The 23,434-nt window shown below is 42.7% G+C and overlaps 1 protein-coding gene across 1 annotated transcript in view; it reads right to left on the bottom strand.

Annotated features, from left to right (window-relative positions):
* The window catches only part of MAML2 (mastermind like transcriptional coactivator 2), a 209,231-nt gene that overhangs the window by 47,309 nt on the left and 138,488 nt on the right, over positions 1-23,434 (bottom strand). Inside the window, 1 exon segment of the mRNA XM_030950537.1 lies at positions 15,588-17,036. Within this exon segment, the coding sequence (XP_030806397.1) occupies positions 15,588-17,036 (1,449 nt within the window).

The following is a 23,434-nucleotide window of genomic DNA, read 5'->3' as shown; positions in this document are numbered from 1 at the left end:
AAATAAAAATAGCTAGGGAAAAAATTACTTTTTGTTGACAGGGGGGTTGAAATGAATTGTGTTTAACAAATCAAACAAAACTAGTTTTGTTTTTACATTCATTTTTACTGTGTAGCTTGGGGGATGAAGCTCAGTGCTGCCAACAGTGCAGCCTTCCTGGTTTTCTCCTACAGGGACTGTCCAGTGTGCCATGCTGTGCTGGGCTGCCTTTGTGTGCAGGTTGAAACTCTACCCTGTCACAGCAGCCTGCAAAGTGCAAGTGAGAGTGAGTTTCAGTGGGATTACTTTGAATCCGCACCCAGATATAAGTGGGAGCAACACCCAAGCTCTGGAAAGAGCAAGCAGAGGTTTGGAGAATATTTGCTGGCATGTGAGGGCACAGACACCAGGCAGATCTGTCAGCCTCACCTTGTGCCAGGCTTGCTGCATCTGCTGCCAAGGGTGGAGCTGCTCCTCCATCCTTACAAACAGGCTGCACAAACGCACACAATCATTCCTGCTATCTGCTCTGACCACTCACAGCAGCTCCCTCCATTCCTTCCATTCTAGGATGAAGTCCCACTGGGAGCTGAGGCATCTTGTTTTTGGCAAAGAACCTCATTCCCATGAAAGTAAGCACAGTTTTTACACCGCCGTTTAATAACATGGCAACAATCTCATGCATTAGACTCATTTTCTTGCTGCCATGACTTGGGAAATACACACTGCTACAAAGCAAGCTTCCAAAAAGTGGTTTGTCAAACTTGCCTTCTCCTCTGTGGCAATGGTTTAAAAAATACTCAAACATACTTCTGCCTGCACAATTTAGTGCTATTGCAGACTTTGCACCTTTCTTCAATATACACTACACAATGTCAGCCAGCTTAGCTAGAGGGGAAAAATTTCTGAGAAGCAGAAGTGTGTGTGTGCAAAGTTTTGTCCTGGCCAAAGCATACAGCCAAAAGTAGAAAGAACTCACACAGATGACGACAAACCAAACTGCAGGAGTCTAACTTGGGCTTAAAAGACTGTGCCCACTGACCCCAGGTTTGAAAGCAGTTTGAAAAGCAGCCTGTGAAATACCAGCCAGATGTGGTTGCATAGCCTATGCTGGCTGCCCAGGTCTAAATTTCTTCTCCACCTTAGCTAGGGACAAAACTCGCAATGCTCCTTTCTGGTTGCTCAGAGGCCAGGACTGTGCTCACAGGCTGACTCCACGGCTGAGCTCATGCCTCTCTGTTCACCTCCCAGATGGGCCATCCACCTCACCTTCCTCAGCTCTCCAGAGCAGGGTAAGCCTCTTGGCACCTCCTGGGGGACAGAGTCACTCATTCCCTGGAGGTCCCTGTCTCTCCTACGACTGCCGAGGCAACGGGGATTATAAGCGTAAGTGAGAAGCATCATGTTTAGGTAAGTATAGCTCAGTGAGGCTGCTGGGAACCTGAGTGATTAGTAGGTAAAATTCTTCCTCCAGGCCTTTTATATCATATTCCTGAAATGCAGGAAATACCAGAGACCTTCATTTGTGCAGATGAAAAAGCACTGCATAAACGTTCTACAGCACCAAACCTTTCAGTCACCATCACAGTGTAGTGACAATTTTTAGTGATTTTTATATGTATGGCGTATAAAATTAACAAACATAATTTATTGCCCTCTCACACTGTAGCTGAATGTTTTACACAGAGGACCTATTCATCACTCTCTAACTAGTGCAAACAAACAGGCTTCCACAGTGTTGATTGATGGATATATTGGGTTTCTTTACTGCTGCTGCTGCTCATACTACTCTTGAATTAATAACTTAGAGTTTACTTTGCACATTGTTATGTTATTTTTAAAGAGCATTTGGAACACCTAAAGCCTGATTCTTATTAACACTAAGTCCTTGTTACACCAAAGTAGTCTGAAGATGTAATTAAAGCTTTCTTCTCTTAAAAATTCTTTCCTATGGTCATAATGATATAAAGGGGATCTCCACCTGAATCAGAATCAGAGACAAAATTTTTGCTTAAAAACTTGTGATGGCAGGGAGGAGTAAATAGTTTTGTTGTCACTATTTCTACAGATCACCCTAGTGACCAACAGAAATCTTTTGAACATAATGCAAAAAGAAGACATTAGTATTATGATGGCTTTACATACTCTCCTTGAAGAGGATCCTGCAATAATTTGTTTATAAATCTAATTTCCTTCATTTCTTACAAGAGACATATGGAAGCAAGCAAGGCCTTGACACTATTGCTTTTGGCTTCTCCATGAAATGCCATTCCAGTCTGGATAAGGTATAAATGGCTGAAATTCACCATTTCCCTTCGGTTCCTTGTGCTCCTTAGGATATTTGTGTCACCCTGTGAAAGCAGTCATTAAACCTGCCCTGAAGACAGCAGCAGAAAGAGCACATATGGCAGTGTGCACATACCTCTGGGGCTGCTGAGCTTGCCTAGCGCTGCCATCTTTGGAAAAACTTTCCAAGAGCTGCAGCTCCCGATCACATCGCTGTGCCTGCTCCACAGCTGAAAAGCCAACAGTACATCCATTTTCACAGGGTCTTGGGCTGCTGGGCCAAAATGGGCCAGGTCAACTTGAGACCAATCAAGTGAAAAAAAAAAATACTGCCATAGTGAGGGTCTGTAGGTCATGTGATTGTAAACTTCTTTGGGGGAGAGATAGATAAGAGGGATTTCCCCCAAACCAGGCACCATTTCTGGCACACTTTGTATCAGTAATCTTTTCTGCTGTGATCAAGCAGCCGTATTTAAATTCAGAAGCCTTGGTGTGAAATCAATTTTTGCTGTGCTCTACCTTTGAAGCGTAGCTCTTACCTTACATCTATTTGTCATTTTTGAAGTGCTAAGGTTCTACTGTAGGGTGAGTGAGCTCATTTCCATTATAGGCGAATATCAACAGATACAGCCTCCTTCAGCATAGAATGCAAACCTATGAATTTTTTAAATGGTTTAAGCCATACATATTTAAATATTAATGAAATTAAATTCTGACCACTTTGGGTGCTGAAACCTCTAAATCTTTAAAAGGAAGTTTCCTCAAAATATTTTGACATTTGTAGAAATCTTTACCAGTCTGAAGTTTTAACAGGGGAGCACTTGGTCAAAACATTTTAATTTGAAAAATTTTTACAAAACCTGCAAAGTTTATGTTAATTCTGAATCCAACCCTATTTTGAAGACTAAAATTAAAGCCATACTTATGTATTTAAATTGATGGCCTGTTTTCACAAATACTGATCTACTTCATCTCTCCTCAACTCAGCCACCTTGTATGAAGACACCTTTTTAGAAGCACCACATGTCTAGTAAATGCTTTCACTTCACTAACTGTGTTAGAAAAGGTGTTGATCTCACCATCTCAATTTTTAACCTTTAAAGAATAGTTAATAGTTTTAGTTTTTCACTTCACAGAAGCTTTATGGATGAATTAGTGTGTAAAAAACAATTAGCATATATTACATAATTTCATTACTTCTGCTATCACTACTATCTCTGTTCCTACTGATATTTGTGCATGAACTCAATTTGGTTTAGTTTTTGCTTGTAGCATTTGCATGGCTAAAATAACAAAAAAATCTGGGCATTCTGTCTTTTTTTTTGTTTTGTTTTGTTTTGTTTTGTTTTGTTAAGTAACATTTATAGCATAATTCCAGCTTCTGCATTGTTTTGTTGCCACAAAAATACCAGAGATGAGATGTAAGAAAAATTTGGGAAAAGTACAATAATGACTATTCCAAATATTTACCCTGGGGGACAGAGAGAGCAAAAGGCACCTTGGAAACGTCATTCGAGAGGATATGGGGCAGCAGCCCTTTGTTTGCTTGTTGCCCTGAGAGTAATTCTCTATGTTGTCCAGATCCATAGGCTCAAATGCAAATATCAAGACAAAGTTATCTAATTAGCAGCCTCACAACTGCCTCTGGGTTTTATGTTGCTTTTGTCAGGGTTGGTTTTGTATAGTGGTCTCCTCTGTTTGAAAGAACATAATGAAGGTGATTAAAATGATTTATTAACATTGTGCCCATTTGAGCAAACAGTCCAAACATTTCTATATTCCCTGGTATCAAGCACAGTGATGTTCACACAAATGTCCAAAGCTCTTTTATATTTTTTAATTTTTCCACAGCTTGACTTTAATTAATGTTTCATGTGCAAATTTATATACAGTTACTGTACCAACTGACTAGCTTTTGATTTTATTTGGATTCTTTCAGAGGAGAGAGAAGATATCCTCACAACAGACCATATATTTAAATGAATAAATAAATGCCTGTAAGTCTATATGGTGTCCCGTGGGACATTTACTCCTCTTCACTCGGAGGTGGTCTCCACAGATCCCCACTTGGTTCCAACAAAGAAAGGAACATATGAGGTGCCAGTCAGAAGACTAGTTTGTATTTTGCTGTGAAAGTGGAGGAGTAGAAATGAATCCCATTATTAAACTGAGTGCCCGGCTATGACGTATCTAACATTTATTTTAAATTTTATCTTAAAAGCAGTAAGATTTTTGGCCACCAGCATTCTCCTCAGGAAAGCCAAACAATTGGGAATGTGCTGTTAATTTCCAGCGTAGGTTTACTTATGGCCAATATCAAAAGTGGTTACTAGATGCACTGGTTGGAAAACTTGTCAGAAGAAAAACAGAGGTAGATATGTTAAAGCTATATGGTTTTTGGATGAACATTCTCTAGATCTGCATAAATAATTTGGCTATGGACACGTAAGTCCTACTTTGCAGCTTTAAAAATACCAGGCTTTAATAGAGAGATGAATGTTTGTACCTCCAAAAACCCAATTTCCTTAGTATTTTCAGATGGCGAGTCCAGCACTCCAGGTAGCATTTCTGGAGGATTAAAAGCCTGGGGCCCTGGAGTTTGGCCCACCAAGAAGTGCTTCTGAAAAGGACGGGTGGCCTTGATAGAATTTCAAATACAAAACAAGATTTTGACAGCACAGCTGTACTTAGCCCATGAACTAGCTTTCACATTTACCAAGGAAACCTGTAATTTGTGGACCAAGAGTTATTTACTTCTCTTAAAAATAAACTCAGCAGTGCAAGTCCTACATGAAGAAGAGAAGATGCCAAAATCAAGGACTGTGGCACACTTGAGTCTCCTGCATAGACCTGTAGGATAGTGCTGCTGCTTTCTCACTGTGTTCAGCAGCCCACATGGCTGTGAGATATTTCTCGATGCTGTTTCAGCTCCCAGGAGCTGGGTGCTGAAGAGGAAGAAGGGCTGAAAAGGGACAGTCAGTGGGCTGGAAAAAACAGGATGAAAGCTGCAGGATTCACAGTAATGATAGGGCTGAGAGGAAGACAGCAAAAGAGGACTTTGCATGCTCCTTGTGCCATGAGGCTGGCATGGCACAACAGGCCAAAACGGAAGAATACCTTTGGCTTTTTTTTTTCAGGAAGCCCTTGCCAAAGATAAAAAAAGCCAGTTTGCATGACTTTGCTAGGAATATGTTAGTGAAACAAGTGAGCTGGTCATGCAAACAACTTGTTTGACAGAAAGCAAACCAAGTGTCAAAAGCCAGGCCGAGTTCAACAGCTAAGCCTGGAAATGAGACACCCAGATTGTTCTGGATTTGCTCTGGTTCAGTTGATGCAGCAGATAAACAGTTAATGCCATTAGAGAACAAATGGCAGCGATCAAAAACCAACAGGAAAAGGCCACCACTTGCCATAATGCTAGCAAAACTATTGCGCTGAACGCCCTCCCTGCTGGGAGGTGCCAACACTAGATAAAAGCAAACGGAAAAAGAAATATTTTGGAAAAAACCTCTCCCTGCCCCAAATAAATTTCTTCCTGCTGGAAATTTTTGAAGTCCAGTTATTACTGTTAAGCTGAGTTTGTTCACAGGAAAAACAGAGAATGATGGAGCTGAAGAAAGTCTCAATTCTCAGCCTGTGAAATACTCATAAGACCCACTTTAGTGTTTGTGGATCCCATGCATAATGAGGCCCATGGATTCTGTTGTAGGGAGGAAAGAGTGAAGAGAGACAGGTAGCATGCTTAGCATGCTGCAGAAAGGGTTAAAAGTGGTCAGTTCATCACTCTCCTGTGTGGTGCCTTGGAAGTTTTCACAACACCAGATGTGTGAAAAAAAAAAGAAGAAAGCAAACCCAGTGAGCACCAGTAGACATCCTGGTGCCCTGGAAGCAGTTAAATTAACACCCAGCAGGGACAAATTTGCAGCTTTGGGAACAAGCTTAAAGTTAGTCTGTTTTCATTCCTGGAGTGAATTTGCAAGTGTATGACAGTGAAGTACAGCCTGGGAAGGAGCAGGCGGCTTTGGATTAAGGATGGATAGCCAGAATTTGCTCCCACCCTCCCTCCTCCCACTCTGGTTTGCACTTAGGCTGTGAAGCTCCCAATACTTCTGCTAATCCCTCTGTCTTCCCATGTCTTTTACCAGTTCCAGTAGGAAAGAAAAAAGTAATTTTTTTTTCCTCCCCATTCTAGCTGAAACCAGACAAGACTGGAGTCACCCCAGCAAAACCTGCTTTAGCTGGGATTGCAGTTAACAGTCCTTCAGAGAAATCTAGTTCTGCAATGGATAAAGTTGGATGCTTTTCTAACTAGAACCAAAGCACTAAATCCTTTAGTAATTCATCACTCAGTTGGAGCCGGGCTGTGGCCCGGCTTGCAACCACTGCAAATTATAGAAAAGACTGGAAAAAGAAAAGTCTGTGAGAGCACATCTAAACCATCTTCACAGAATTACAGAAAGCCCTCACAGTCCCTCTCCCTCATACAAGTTACATAACAAATTGGATCCACAAAAATATCATCTTTCCTCATTTTCACACCTTGGTTATTGCAAATATTTTGGCATCAGTCAATCACAGGGAACTTTTCAACCAAGGTGGATCATACAGCTTCTTATGAAGGCCTGAGAAGGCCAATCTCCCTCATTCCTCCTCGTGTATATCTTTGGCAAGGTAGGAAGAAATTTCAAACCCTGAAACAGCCTTCTCAGAGAGGTGGTTGATGGCCCAAGCCTGTCAGTGTTTAAGAGGTATTTAAACCTTAAAAATGTTGGTTAGTTTTGATTTGCTGAGGCAATTGGACTACATGATCATTGTAGCTCCCTTCCAACTGAACTGTTCTATATATTCTATTCTGTTCTGTTCTCTAAGTCGGTTATGCAATGGCTACACTTGCAGCTGAACATGGTGGAGGAGCTGTAGGGTGCCCTGAAGGAAGAAAATCAGAGAAAGGGTTGTATTAGTTGCTTCCCAGTGGGGCAAATACGCTGCTTATTCTGTCTCCCTGATTGACAGGATGAACAGCATGGCCTGAAATGTGTAGTTTGTCCTTTCAAGTTGGCAATTTGAAAGGCTCAGAGCTGCATTTCCTGCCCTGTTCTGAAGACTTCCTGCAAACACTTTGGGAACTACCGAACATGAAAGCCTTACGCTCCTTCACTTATTCCTGGCATAGGATACAGAAGCAGTTCTTAAGTGTTACCAATCTTCCACTTCCCCATTGCAAAGACTGTAGGTCCTTGTCCCCTGTGTATCAGTAGCTCCTATTCTGCTACATTTTCTCCCACACTATTTCCCTTGGATGTCCTGTGTTCCTCCACCTGCACCCAGACTCACTCTCAGCTTTCTCCTCCCAAGCTCCCAATCCTTCTCACTCATTCCCTCTCACCCAAGCCCAATTTGCACTCTGTATTACTGCCTTCCAGGCTTCTTCCCACCCTCAGACCCTCACTCCTTCTGTGCTTCACTCCTTTACCACCTGCTCTTACAGCTCTGTCCATCCCATCCAATTGCCCTACTCTGGATCCAGTCCCATCCGGCTGTTTCTTTCCCTTGCACTGAACTTTCTGCTCCCTGACTCTGTCCTGTCCTTCCACACCCAGTCTCCCTCTTGCAGCCAGCTGTTCACCTTCCACTCCTTCTCCAGACACCCCCTTAGGTGAGGTTCCCCACCACCAGCCACCTGAGGTGAGTTTAGCAGCTCGCTGCTGCTGGCAGAAGCAATTCCATCTCTGATTCTGGCCTCCACCTGGGTGCTCCTGCCTCTTCCCTTGTGCGGGTGTTGGCTTTGCCTGACCCCATAAGCTGAAGAAAACCTACACAGAGTGAAAAAGGATAGCTCTCTGCTGGCCTTGTGAGAGCTTAGACAAGTGCCAGAGGTGGTGCTAGAGGAAGAAGCAGACACAAGGCTAGGGTGAGGAAGGACTTCTTGCCCCTTTCTGAAGCTTCGAGTCTTTAGATTAGCTCTTCCAGCCTCTGAAACCTCACATAAGAGAGTCCAAAGCCTCTGTGCTCCCTTTCTTTTGACATATTGCCACATAACTCAATGTGAGAAAGCAAGTTTCAGTCTGCACACGTCTTCCAAGCAGAGCAGCAGAGCTGGGCTCACGGGTGCTGAGAGGCTTCTGCAGAGAGGCTATTCCCACCACATGTGCCTCTCTTGGGTACTCTGAGAGCGCCTTCCTCACTGGTTACATAGGAGGCTTAGGGGATTCACATGAAACACAGATATCTGGTATGAAAGAGGGGGATAAATATCCCTCCTTTTATTCAGTTCCTGTGCTTTCTACTGATTCATTGGGTCTGGTTCAACTCCAGACTCTGTCAGAGGATTTTTCTGCAATGGTAAGTGTACCCAACAACTCCAGTGGATTGATTGTAACGGCTTTGAATGACATCTTCCTTCTTTATTTCTTTCCCCAAATACACAAGAATATATAAAATATACAGTAAGATTTCCTTCATCTCAAGGTTTGGCTGGCTTGCTTATTTAGATTATAAATTCTTCAGGGCAAAACCTGTCTCTTACACTGTATGTGTACATTACCAGAAACAGGCATGCAGCAAATGAAGTAGGCAGATGGTTCTGGAATAGTTCTGTTGGAGCATCTGGCTGATTTTCTGGAACAGCATCACATTCAAATGGTAAACTCACCCGTGAAAACTCACATTAGAGGAACATTATTAGGTCTGTTGCTGTCTTAACAACAGTCATCTGTGGCCTGGGGCAGCATTCCACCATAAAAACACAAGCAGTAAAAGTGGCTGAGTGGAGGAATAAATATTTGCCATTAAAATATTCCTTCATTTTGAACCCCTAGAGAGACAAATTACTGGGACTAAGCACTCTTGAGCACTTCAGGGAATTAAAATAATAGGAAGACTCTAGGGAGAACTGGGGCTTGTTAATTTTTTTTTGTTCCTTGACTTCTTGAGGTATTCATAAATTGCCTGCAAACAAGTAAAAACTTACAGGAAAGGGTTTTTCACCATGCCAGCTCCAAATGGTTGTGGAATTATATTGTTTTTCCAGGCTGCCTTTCCAAAATCCCTGCAGGAAGTTGACTCAGGGCTTGACTCTGGCCTCAGATGCACGCAGAGCCATAGCAGGAATCCTCACTTCAGCCAGGTAAGAAGCCCTGGTGGACACCATAACTTTATGGACAAGTTCACAGATCAAGATAGGCTAACTAGCTCCCTAGCAGAGAACAAGACCTGAAGCCTCCTTGGCCCCTTTTCTTCTGGTCAGCATGCCATCTTCACAGTTCCTTATCTCAGACTCATCCTGTTACACTTCCTTTCCAGTTAATCTAATAAACACAAACTCACGTCTTGTTTTTGATGATGACTCCTCACTTTATCCTACCACCCCGGGCCTGTAAACTGTAATCTTAGCCATCAGCACTGTGAATCTTTTTAGTTGCCATTTGTTCCTTGCAGCCATCTTCATCTCCCGTGTACACACTCAGTACCTTGGCTGTGCCTCTGCCTTCCTTCCCTAGCCCATGCCTTCCAGGTGGTGGTGGAGTATCATCAGAGGGCTGAAGCAGCTAACAACCTTATTGTACCCTCTGTCTCTAAGAGCAGGTTTTCTTCCCCTACCATCCAAGACAACTGACTGAGTTATGAAGGGTCTCTTGGATCACCGCAGTTCTCAAACCAACATCTTAAGACTTGCAGGTAGGGAAAAGTTCATACCTATCAAGTTCTTTCCATAATACCCATCTCATCTTTGATCTTATAGAAGTCAGATCAATGTTATCCCTTTGAAACAGGTGACATTTTTAATCTGAGTTTATACAGTTCTTCACAGAATTACATTTTGCCCTCTCAGTGGACCTCCCAGGCACTTTCACAATGGTAATAGATAATGAATGAGACTTCAAGTGTGCTAACATTAGCAAGGAACTCATCCAGGGAAGTTCAATGATATTTTTCATTGGGACATTCATGGAAGTACCTTCAAAAAGCAGCTCAAAAGAGATGTCAGGAACTGTCTCATCTATCTCCCAAGTCCCCCAACCAAGAAACCTTTGACCATGGATAATAACCTACTATTCTTCCAGTGTACATGCTTTATGCAAAGAGTTCAAGAAACCTTATGGCACTTGGGGTGTCTCTGAGACTTTGAATTACCATATCCTCAGGGACTGACTGTCCACAGTGGGACCGTGTATGTATTTTGTTCAGCAAACTGAGCATGAATGATATAAGGCACCAACAAGAAAACTGTCCATAATGACAATACAGGAACTTACAACATTTTCTCTTTGGTTTCATGCTCATAAATCAGCTATGACCTTGCAATTGATGGTGGTTATTGGGACATACTCAAGTTTTTATCCAGAATATTTAATTCAGAAGTCCTTGTACGAGGGAATGTGACCAAAATGGAGCTATCAAGAAAAGCTGTCATACAAATATTATTTTTATAGAGAGCTTTGAGAGAAAGGTCACATTGTTATTTTCTTACACTATGGAACAGTTTCTATTATTACAGATTCCAAAAGTCTGGAATTGTTGTCATTTATGATCTAAGTAAAATTCAAGTCCTGGTTTGTACCCATTATCAAAAGCTACTCTAGGTTTTCTCTCTTCATTTCACAAACATTTGTAAAATACTTCCTTCACACTTGAAAAGAGAGAGGTTGCCTCACCAAAATGTGTTCTTCTTTTCTTCCATAGCGGTAAACACAGAGGTTTAGGAAAATACTCTTTTAATAAAGAAGACACATTTTCATTGAGAAATTTCAGGGGCTAAATTAGATATGTAAGTTACTAGTCAGCAGTGAATGGTAATAAGAGTTTTTTATAACTAATGTCAAAAAAGACATTAGTTCTTTTGGTCCTGGTGCTTCTTCCTCACATAGCACTCTAACTATCTGAAAGTTTAACATGTACTTTTTATTGAATCCACATGGTGCACATGCTTTAAAAAAAAAAAGTAGAAGGTCATATCCTGCTTCTAACTATGCTGCTGTGAGTTCAGTTACACTCTCCTGAAAAGAAATGAAATTTCTCTGGGCTTACACTGGAGAAAATGAGAGGAGAATCTGTTTCAGAATCTCTGCAGAGCTGCCAGGTTAGTTGAAATACCACCTCTGTCCCTTGGAGTTATTTCAGATGATGAATGCATATTAAGCTCTGGGCATTGGAAGGGCTGGTGTAGTGGAATGGTTTGCAAGGGGGCGGTCACATCAGCACCTGGAGCTCCTCTGTGGTGGCACATCCCTTGATGCAGTGTTGATCAGTAATCCTACAGGGAAAACATGCTAGGAGCTGGTACTGGAGAAGGGACTGCTCAGTATTTAGTAGGAAGGAAGACTGGTTGGACAAAGGAGCCTGTTAAGTTCCATTTAAGAAAATGATCTAAGGTGTGCTCCAATTAGGACAAGTAAGGGCAAGTACCACCACCACCCCTTAAACTGTGACTAATCACAAGTCTTGGGTTATTGAAAAAGAGTGTAGAGACGTGAAAAAGGAGAAGGTGATCCCATCCTCAAAGCAATTCTTAAAGAACAAGGACTAACAAGGCCCTGAGTTTTCCACAAGCAAACACTGTTGTGGGTTGCATCTACACTGATGTATCCAGAGCCTTAAAAATATGGACTACTGGTTGTTCATGTAAAGAGGAGGGTGAAGCTCTCACGATCCCTTGTGTTATCCTTGCCTCCAACGCCAAGACTAAATAGGACACATGCCCCACATGTAGCAGACGAAGTGGCCTTGCTCTCTTAGGGCTCCTGTTCTCATGAGCTCAGCCTTCTACTCTCCCCTCCCTTGAGCAAAGGAAGTTGAATAAAAACAATTGGAGAAAAATTCAACTTGAAATCCTTGAGTTTAATTTGGCTTTAGGTCAAAACCAGAAGGGGATGAATAATATTTTATTTAGTAGATACAAGCTTTTGTTGTTGTTGTTGTTGTGGGGGTTTTTTGTTGGGTTTTTTGTTTTGTTTTTATTTTTTTACTTCTTCACAGAAAAGTAATAGATCTTATTCAACAAATAAAATGGCTGATCAAAAACTTGGAAAATGTGTGAGGAATTTCTTGACTAGTTAAAAACATCAAGTCTTCAGTTCAAAAATCTTAAGTCTTACTTCAGAAGCATCTGTCATTGACTGGACTACATTCCTTCAAAAGGGTAAAGTTAGACTTTTACCCAGGCCCAGTTACAGGTTTTCAGCTGAGGCTCTGTAGAAGTATCACAAACCTGATTAAACTTGTATAGAATTTGGAACTTCTAAGTACTTCCTAAACAAAGAGAGTGTTGAATTTCTATGAGTTTTTTCATGACTATGTGTATGTTGCATTCAGATAGACAATAGAAAGGAATCTTTCCCAGAACAATGGAGAATAAAAGAGAGAGGCAAACAAACCCTTCATTCAGATCAACCTTCCAGGAAACCAAGATGATTTCCATCATTTTTATGACTTTTCCCTAGAGGCAAAAGACATCTAATTAGCAAATCCCTCTGTAAGTTTGTTTCAATTGACACAAAGGGAATGTGACAAGCAGAGAAATTATAAGCCTTACATTTCCAGTTAACCAGTTTGGACTGATAAAACCAAGCTCAGATGGGTTTTGGGGATCTTAAAGCTTGGGGAGCAAATAATCCAGAGGGTAAATTAGTTCTGCTAAAAATGTGAACTTACGGTGTTGCAGTCAGTGATTTCTGACAGCAGTGCCATAGCAGTCCTTTGTGAATGTGCCCTCACATTACCAGCTACAAAGCATTGCAGTGACTTGTGACATGGTCCTATAATGATCTGAGGAGGAGTTGAATGATACCAAGCAGAATCAAATCTTGATTCCTCAAGCAGAAATAGAGCATGAGTAAAATAAATATTAATCATGAAGTTAATTAGTAAATGCTGGTAATTAATCATGCATTACTTTTAATGATGTGTAGAAATACTCAGATGTCAGAGATGATCCTTCAGGAAAGCAGGCTGTGCAGCCTAAATGAGGTAATGTCCCCATTGCTAAAATCAGCAGCAGTCGACCCACAAGGTCGCTTTGACCTTTGTTGTCTTTACTGGAAGATAATACTAGCAGTGTCTCCTCCCCCTCGATTTAATATCTAAATTTATGTGGCAAGCAGGCCCTGTCCAAGGGGTTGGTGGGCTCTTGCAGCAGCGCAAGCAGGTGCTAAAGGGTCCACAGGACTCATAAATACTGCCAGGTAAATGGTTACATTCAAACCTTTTAAAACCCCTGTAATTCATGGACCAATTATATTTCTAAGTATCATTTCAGCAACTACAAAATACTCTAATTGAGAGAGACATAATTGTTATTCTGAACTTCATCAGCGCTTTGGAACAATTGCTAGGGATCTCTAAAGAAAAGCCAGTTATCTCTCTAGAGCATGGAAAAAACCAGCATCTTTACTGCCAAAGCCCTACAATCTGTGTCTAAAAAGCTTCCAAGCTTCTCATCTGTGCTGTGGGTCAGGTAGCCACATCTTGCAGAAACAGCTGTGGGAAGTGGTCAGATGACATGAAACATTGGAAAATTAGTTGGCAGAAAGAAATCTGTGATGATAGGCAAAACCCCTTCCTTGGTGTAATATCCAAAGTTACACTATCACTTAGGACATGTTTCCTAAACCAAAGACCTTGTGGCCACACAGGTGAGAAATCCTGCTACACTCATGGTAAATCTTGCAAGTACTACTAGGGCCGAGGTGCTCAGTCCCATCTTGTTGGCTGGCCTCCCTGAGCAGCAGCCCAAGAGGGCACAGAGCAAGTAGTTAACATTACTTCAATTAGAGTTGCTCTCATGTTTTTATGCCTCTCCAGAATGTGACCTTGCAAATTTTTTCAGAAAAACAGTAGTGTTTGCAGAAGTCTTGCCTGTCTCCCCTGTGATGACAGATTGCTGGAAAGTTCATGATGGCTGAATGAAGGAATTGTTAAAATTCATCCATCTGCCAGTCTATTAAGAGAATGGGGAAATGCACCTAAGAAGAGAGCACACAGTGGCTCAAGAAGAACAGCTTGCAGACATCTCCCATAAAACAGCAAAACTGTGCTTGCATCCTGCAAATGCTCATTCTACAGCATCTTTCCACAAACCAATTTCTCACACCTGCCCATAGGTTTCACCTGGTAGCTCTTGCTAAGGGACTTGTTGGAGTAAGTCATGGTTAGTTGCTCAGGAAATTTAGAAGAGTCAAAAGGAGAAAGGTGTGCAGTCATACGACTGTATTTAGCCTTTTTAGAGCATCAGCCTGTTCATCCAGTTTGGTGAAGAAACTCCAGCTTGGAAGGATTCGTTAACAGTGCTACTTTCTGGGAGTCCATGGAAAACTTAGGCTTTCATTTTTAAGTAGCTTCTTATAGCTTTTTTCACATCTACAAATGATCTCCACACCTATACTGCAATTCCATATCTTCAAATATGCTGAGATGAAATCCCACCTAAACTAGTCAGAGTTGCCTAAACATTCCAAGGTCAAATATGTTTTACTTGTTTTGCACCTGGTTTCCAGACTCTGGGGTACAGCAAGTTTGCACATTCTCACTTTGATTGGCAGGTCTGAAACTTGGGATCTGAGACCTGGGTGCACAGGGACTTGGCATAGCACAACTAAGCTAAAACAGCAGATCTTGTCAGGGTACTGTCTCATGATAACACAGTGGGAACTGGTTACATGGAATATAATTGTAGACATATCTGTGGCAACCTTCTTCATCTCTCAGCATGTATTTTATCCACAGAATATTCCCAGAAGTGTGATGGGTGTTTAGAAAGCTCACAGATAAATCTTAGTTTTTCTCTGCCAAAGTGATAGCAAATGTGCAAACAGTATTTTTTGTCATATCAGTCAAAAGATATCTAAAAACAGAATTTCCTAACCCTGCCTCCCTGAGAAAAATGATGGCATAAAAATTAACATTGTAAAACATATTATCTAAGATAACATAGGAATTCATTAAAATTTTGATTTTCAAAAGAGCCTAAATTTTTGTAAGCTAGAAAACTTAGAAGGGAGTCCAAAATACACTTGCATCTGCCCTACTATCTCACCTTTCTGACAAGTATCTACATAATATATAGCAGTGACATATTCATTCCTTTGCATGAAGAGAAAAGTGTTATGAGCATGTGCTTCTTGAAATTCTTCTAAATGTGCATCCATGATACACCTGAATAGGTTCTAAACATGCTATCACCAGCTCTGCAGAAGCACATGCTGAGAGGGTCATTAAGTGCCACTAGGACACATCTCCTGCAGGAATGAGGCCAGGCTGGAAAAGCCTTTTTATTACTTGGACCAAACAGACCAATTCTGTTACAAAGAAGGAGAAATTTGTCTTACCTGTCTGTGCTGCTGAGAGACTGGATACTGCAAACCTGAGATTTGCTGGCTTTGCTGCATTTTCTGAAGCATCATTTTTTGCTGCATTGCTAGGGTTACATTAGGTGGCCTCTGGAGAGACTGGTTTGGGAGAGGCTGAGCAGTTTGTGGCTGTGGCTGTTGTTGCTGCTGTTGCTGTGGCTGCTGCACAGAAGCCGAACCCTGTGCCTGCTGGGTGTAGTGAAGAAGGGCAGGCTTGTTTTGGGAACCCAAAACTGAAGGCATCTGCTGGTTTGTTTGCTCTGAGTTAAAGTGAAACAAAGGCTTTGTGTTGCCATGATGCTGCTCTAGAGGTGGCTGAGCACTGTTGATAAAGTTTCTGTTGAGGTCCTGAGGCTTCTGTTGCATGATTATGTCCATGGGATTGCTCTGGGGAGTGGTTGGTTTATAAACATAGTTGTTCATCCCTTTTGTCTGGTTTCCATTCACTGGCACCCCAATCATTGCTGAGCTTTGTGGGCTGAACTGCTGCTGGCGAAAAGAGGGACTGGGGATTTTCTCTTGCACAAAGGGTCCAGGGGAAGGTCCTGATGGAGACAGAGTGGACCAGTTGGCTGTCTGGTTCTGCTGCTGCTGTTGCTGCTGAATCAAGGCATGCTGCTGCCGGTTGGCTGCGATCTGTTTGAGCTGCTGTGCATGAGACACCTCCTGCCAGTTAGGCAATGGCCGAGTGGACGCAGAAGAAACCTGTGACACCTGTGTTTGAGGCACCGAGGGGATGGGCGAAGAGGCAGACATGGCAGTGGAAGCCATAGTGAAGGCTGGACCTGTAGAAGAAGGCCTCATCTGTGGGGAGCCCACAGGAGCCTGATTCATGCCTGCTGCATACTCACTTTTTATCACCATCTTATCCATCTGCAGAGATCTCACAGGGCCCCTCTGGCTCTGCTGCCCAAGGTCAATGTTGAATGGCTCATCTTGTTTTATCGTGGCATTTATCATATTCTCTAGCTCAACATCACTCATTGGTGGCACCGATATGTTAGTCAGTTCATTAAACAGCTCCTGAAGCTCAAGATCCATCACTTGGTCCCATGAGTCTTCCCCATATCTGTTAGGGAACATGTTCTCATGGGATGTCTGGCCATCTAAGTGTTTGCTGCAGGACATTGTTTCTCCTGGTTCTTTCTTTACCTCTTTCAAAGTCATATTGAACATGTCATTCCCACTAGCATGGGTATTGTTTGCTAGGCTGCTGGCCTTTCTTTGTGATCCTTGCCCCACAGTCATAGTTCCTGATATTGACTGGCTTTGGCAATTGTTAACATGTTGTCCACCTTGTCCCACTGGGATATTGTCACCCACTCTTATCCTCTTAATGTCAAGGAAAGAGCTCTCTGAAACACCATTGGGCCTTTTGTTGACAGGTGACAGATTTACCACCAACTTTCTCTTCAAGGAGCCTTGAAGCTGAAAGAAGCAGAGACAAAAAAATCATTACATGAATAGCAAAAAAATAATTTAATTGCTTGAAAGGCAACTGGCAGGTAAGCATTGCTTAGTTCAGAAAGCTCCTCTGGGCTTTTTTTGGTCAATGAAGCTGTGCAGAACTGTAGGCAAATAGGCTTTAAGTGGTGAATCTCCCTGCCACCACCACCTCCCTTGCCATCAGCATTTTTCAAGCACTGCTGCCTCCTTTTCATCACAGACACTGTTCCCCTCACAGGTGTGATGAGGGAGGGAGATAGCCAGAGCTGTAGTTGGTAAAGCCCCTTTGCTCCAGATCTACTCCAATCTAGCTGTGCCAGACAGATCTAAAGTATTTTAGACAGCAGAGACAAATGCAGTCATGAAATCTGCCCTTGTGCCTACCCAGTGGTGCAGGTTTTCATTCTCCCAATTTTGGTATATGATCCAAAAAAACATTTTTGACACCTGCAGAGTCCAAAAGTCCTTGAACACATTATAATGGCACACACAAGATCAAGGCATCCTTAGCTCATGTAGGTTTATACTGGCCAGAGATGTGTATAATTAAAAATGTTAGATATTAACCTGTTGAAAACTAAGAATGAGTTCATGGAGCCATGTCCGGTTATGTCAGCCAAGGGTCTGGCCCATGATGTACTTACTGCCAGATTATTTCCCAAAGATGTACATTAATACATTAAGCCCTTGTTGTTTATGTCCTGAAACATCTCTTATAAAACATACAGTCCACTCAACACTGCTCTGAGAATTGAAACTCTGTTTTCTTTTCCTTGAATATTTACAGCGATACTTTGATTTGCTTGCCAGCCCTGTGGGCCTACCAAAAGAAAGGAGATTCATGGCTCTGTCTGCCTGATCTACTCATCTGCTGTGGCTGTGCACACAAATTCCCACCCCATGCACAGAAAACAGAGATGTCAGTCCCATGAGCTGAAAAGCCTGGACTTGGTACATACACCCTCAAGTAAGATGCAGATGCCCTCAAGAAGAGTTGCTTTGAACACAGTTCATAAAAGAACAGATCACTTTAAAACAAGGGCAGTTGTCCTATATTTAGCCCTGTACATTTCATCTTAGAGGTCTTTTCCAACCTTAACAATTCTATGATTCCATGACCAAAGGGGCACACAGCGAGGAGCGTGCACATGCAGCCCTTGCAGAGCCAGCACACATTGTCCCTGTTTCAGCCAGGAAAATAAGCAGTGAAACACAGCTCACCTTCTGCCTTTCTGCACTTGGGCAGAAGTGCAATGGCCCTGGAGGCATCAAGACAATGCCATCTGAGAAATATCTGTGTGTGCCAGTGAGAAAATAATAAATAATGCCTGTACACACTGTGATACCTTGGGAAGCTGCGAAGGGCAGAGAGAACTGAGAACTCTAATTCTCCAGTTAAGTGAGGAAGAATGATTTATGAGATCTTCCAGTCATGTTATTTGCATCATGCTGTTTCATGTACAGCAGTCCACGGGCATGTAATACTCTACTGTGGCCTCTATGCCCTTCAGTTTCAGGCTTACCTATAGGTAAAAGCTCTTCCCAGTTAACTCCAGATGTGAAAAATTTTATTCTGAATATAATTTAATTGCTTGAAAAGAGTTTAACTGAGAAATACATATTTCTTCCAAACCCACATAGTCTTCCATTGCATCATCAGGTCACTGAGTTTAGCCCTTAAAAATAAAGTTTGTAATTTCTCTCTCTGACACTGAAAATCCAATTTCATATTTCCAGTTAACTTTCCAGCATAGCTTTTAAGTCACAGTTTCATAAGGACAAACATGTTGGTTCCTACTTGTGTAAGTCTACAGACTGTGGGCATGCAAGAGTAATTAATTGTCACTGGATGTCCCTCACTGGGGAGAGGTTTTGGTGGTCCCTGCAAAGAGCACAGACTGTCTTGGATTAGTATGTTTCTCCTGACACATGAGTCACTGTACTTTCCTTTGGAACAAAAAAAATGTAAGTTGCACTTCCTTTTACCATCATCTTTGCTGTCAGTGTGTTTATTAGAAACCATGCTCGTACACTCAGATTCATCTTCCTGGGTAATGGGGAAGTCCGCAGGTCATTAGAATACATGACTTGGCAGCACATTTTGCTTTCAGATGTGTTGCTGACAGAAAGGCTGAACAGAGTACATCCCCTGCATATGTATATGTTTTATGTGCTTAATGTGACTTTCTGAGTTAATTTGGGTTTGCTTGACATTTTGAAGCAGAGGGAGCTGTTTAAAAAACTCCACGTTTTCAGGGCCCCTTTACCAAGCTTTCTGCCATGTAAAAATGCAGGTGTTACATTGTGCTGTGTGTAGTATCTGCTTTTCACCTGCATTTGAAGTAGCTTCTAGCAGATAGCAGGGTGAGGGGGTGAGCTGGGAAGTGGTTTGCCACACACAAGTCAGCAGCAGAGCACCATGATCTCCAGACACATCCCTTAACCAAGCACCCCCTCCCTTAGCATGGCCTGGAGGACTCCTGGTTTCATGACATCTGCCCACCAAAAAGGGGACTGTACATTTCTAAAGAATAACAAGTGGTAACTTATTACATCTCCCCAGAACCTTGCACACATAACCCTTGGAATGCTGACAACACCATCAGTCAATAGATGTCCACACCTTAAAGCAGAAATGAGAGCAAATGAGGCTGCAAAGGTGCAGGGAACTCAGGGGACTTCACTGAGGCTGCTACAAAGGTCCTGACTTCACATCCCCCATGAGTTCAGGATATGGAGGGAGAGGGCATGGGAAGGATGTGAGCAGCCCACAGGGACGAAGCCCCCTCTACCTCCTTGCACTGAGCTGTTACCAATTATATGTCGGGGGGGCTTCAGGGGACTGGTCTGTGTTTGTTTAGGAAGATGAGCAGCGTCCATCACAAGCCTCTCTAAACACTGCCTATTGTGGGGCACTGCTGCCCCAGCATTATGCCTGTTTTGTTTAGAAGGGAAAGGACTAGGGTTCCATCACTGTAATCTTTGCATTTTCCTAGCAATCACATTTTTCAATTACTGGCTAAAAGTCAGTACTCAAGCCCTTTTTACCCAAGCAAAGCACAGATTCTTCAGAAGGAAATAAAAAACAACCAACTTGCCAGATTTCAGGCTCCATCTCTTTCAATTTGCAAGCTAGGATTGATTTGGGTTAGTAAACATAAAGCAAAAGTTCCTATAACATACACAGGCACATTCCTCAGATCAAAGAGGCTTGTGGTTACACATCTCAAACTGCTTGAACTGTGTAATACTGAAAGGCCCTGTGATGGGAAATGAGTGACATGACAGTAAGTGGGAGAGGAGGAAGCCCTCCATGCCCAGCTCCATCCCACAGGTAGGTGGGCAGCACTGGATGAACCATCACAGAGTACAGGCATTTCCTGGCAGCATGTGTTACTGTGAGACCTTTTGCTGAGCAGGCTCTGGTGAGTCAGTGTGAGGTCATGCACTTACAGCAAGGCAGTGCTGGATGATTGATCTTCTGAAGTCAGAACTGAGCCTCTGGAGATCATTTCCATGAGGCAGCCCAGTGCTGTTCCTGGACAAAATGCTTGGGGACAGCAGCAGAGAGCAAACTCTAGAGATGACTTGATCTAAATGACCCGGTGTGATACCATGTCCTGTCCCTGGGACATATATAATATTTACAAGTTTTATACTTAAAACTTTGATTCAGAGTCTTAAAGGAATTTAAGAGAGGCAGCTTTTTCTCTAATGCTCTCTGATACCAGGCCAAATCAGCAGGAAATCCACTGAACTAATAATTAGGGCTCATCAAATCTGGTACCAAATAACTTCTCTTTTGCAAAAACAGAAAGGCTTTTGCTTCACCTTTCTTTTGGTTGATTTTTTTTTTTACTAAATATAAAACTAGAGGATTTTGCTGATTTTTTTTTCTGGCTCATTTTATTTTTCTAGAAAATGGAAACCAAAAATGTTTTGGTGCAAAAGCACAGCTTGTCAGTGACAAATTTTAGAGATTGTTTTCTCCAAAATATCCATATAAAAATATTTTTATCACATCATTGATGCATTTCTGATATTACTCATGTATTCACCTTGTATTTCTTTCCACAGGGTCTATCCGATATAGTCAAGAAAAGAATTGTCTGTGTCAGCAGGAAATAATAGTCTATCCAGTTTCTCTTTCGATAAAAATCTTATTTTTTGTGCATTTCATACAGCTTCAGGAGTTGGACTTCCTTTAGAAATTGCTCTTTATGTCATTTACCACTGTGTAGGAAGGAGCACAGTGCTCGACAGAGCTCCTAGACTAACCATCCAGCACCTTGAGTTTCACAGCTCTCAGGACAAGTAAAACACAAGCTGTCCCTCTGACTTGTCTGAGTAACTCCATAGTGCCTGCAGATCAAGCCTTTGTACAGAGATTTTAGTGCTGTATCAGACCCATTTTGAAATGTTTATAGCTGGACACTTAAGACTGGGCCAAAACACCAAAAATACCCCAAAGAAACTACAGAGAAAATACCACAGTTTGATAGTCTTAAGTCCCCACTAAGCCTTTTAGTGGAAGACATAAAAGGAAGAATCCTCCCAGCTTTGTTCTCCCAACTCTCACAATTTCCTACAAAGGTTTGCAGTGTTCTTACATTGTGTGGTGGAACAACAGGGATGGAACTCCCAAGGTGCTACTGACTGAAAGCCCACACTGTGAAGCAGGCAGTGTGGCAGTGTCAGCAGCTCCTGTGGAACGGGATCTCTGATGACAGAAAAAGCAGCAAACAGATCCACTTTAAAAGGTCCATTTTGGATTACCTAGACTTTCTCACAATATGTGTCGACTGCACTGGAAACAATGGCTACACTGTAAACAAAATACTCCATGTAGCTGTGGAAGCAAAAGGGTAAAGAATTACAGGAAAAATATGAAAAATATTCAAACAGTGAAAATTGGAAAAAAAAAATTCCTTTCAAAGGAGGAAAAGATGCTGAATGATACTTATTTATGCTGTGAAAGCACCTTTGCATTGCAGGGCTGGACCTAGCAAGCCACCCTTGAGGCTTAGAGCCTGATTCTGAATGACAGCAACTCTCAATTTTAAAATAGTGATTGGCAGTGTTTGCTGCCAGCAGGATCACCTCCTGTGGTGTTCAGAGCTGTGCCAAGCTGGGGAGCACCTTTCCAGGCAGGGACCAGGGCACACCAGTGCAGAGCCTCCCTGTTGCAGGAATCTCCCAGCATGCAGGAAGACCAGATGCCTCTCTCCTTTTTTTTCTTACCCCTTCAGCCAGACAGGGTGGTGGTAGTGACTCACACTATGGCCAGCTTCAAAGCCACAGAGGCACCCTGGGGCTAACACAGGGATGACGAGGGGCCATCTCTGAGATGCCACTCTGGGGCCACCACAGCATGCCACAATCATACAGGCATCCTCAAGGCCCATTTCTGACTATAGACTCAGTTTTGAAGGTTCCCATCACCACTATTTCTACACATCTGAAATCCTTTGGCTTTGATTGTTCCCCTTCTTTCCCACACCCAGGAGAATCAGGTTCACCCTGATGTCTCTCCTGAAAATCTCAGTAGTGGGATCCTCTTCTGAGGACCTCCCCCCAGCCCTTCTGCTCCTCACTTTCTCTGCACTGCTCAAGTACATTTATTTTTAATCTTTTGTCTTCACTGCAGCATCTATCTGACATGGCTGAGGATGCAAGCATGACAGTAGTCTTCAGAGAGATTTTACACTCTGAGTTGACAAAGTCCAATCTGCTGGATCTGGTAAGCACCGTTAATTTTTCATGCAGCACTGAGTGACAGAGTGGAGGCCTGGGCACTGCGCACAATGGAGAGCAGCCCTGGGAGCTGGCGTGTCCTCAGGGCACCATGGCTAGGACAAGGTGGCTCCTCCATGGGTGCAAAGAGCTGTGCAGGGGTAGCAGAAGCTGTTTCTTTGCTCCAGTCAGGTTGCAGATGCTCAGCTCCAGGTGTCCTCTGCCACCTACCCTGTGTTCATAAGAAGGGGACCAACTGTTCTGTCTGAGCCTGAGGAGGAAGAGGCACAGGTGCCTTCAGCCCCACACTGTTGGTGAGCACAGCAGCGTGAGACAGCATATCTCCACTCTGCCTCACTCCCCTCCTATTTAGCTAACCAGCTCCAGGGACCACTTGGATGAGCAGGGTTTACTGCCATGAGAATTTTGCTCTACCCATCCCAGAGCTCCCCACTGCCCATGCCTGTCCTCCTGATCCAGGTGTCCATACAGACCTCTTGCAGTGGTCTCCTGACTCTGGCTGGTCCTCAGATGTAAGCACCACTGGCAATAATATAGCTGACTGAGAGGCAACACAATTTTCCTCCCCGTTTACTGTAATGTTTAGTGCCACTAAAACTGAATTTATAGTAACAAACAAGGATGTT

Source organism: Camarhynchus parvulus, chromosome 1 (assembly GCF_901933205.1).
Source record: "Camarhynchus parvulus chromosome 1, STF_HiC, whole genome shotgun sequence".
Taxonomy (NCBI): domain Eukaryota; kingdom Metazoa; phylum Chordata; class Aves; order Passeriformes; family Thraupidae; genus Camarhynchus; species Camarhynchus parvulus.
Note: the sequence above shows the minus strand (reverse complement) of the source record. Positions and strands in the feature narration are given on the sequence as shown.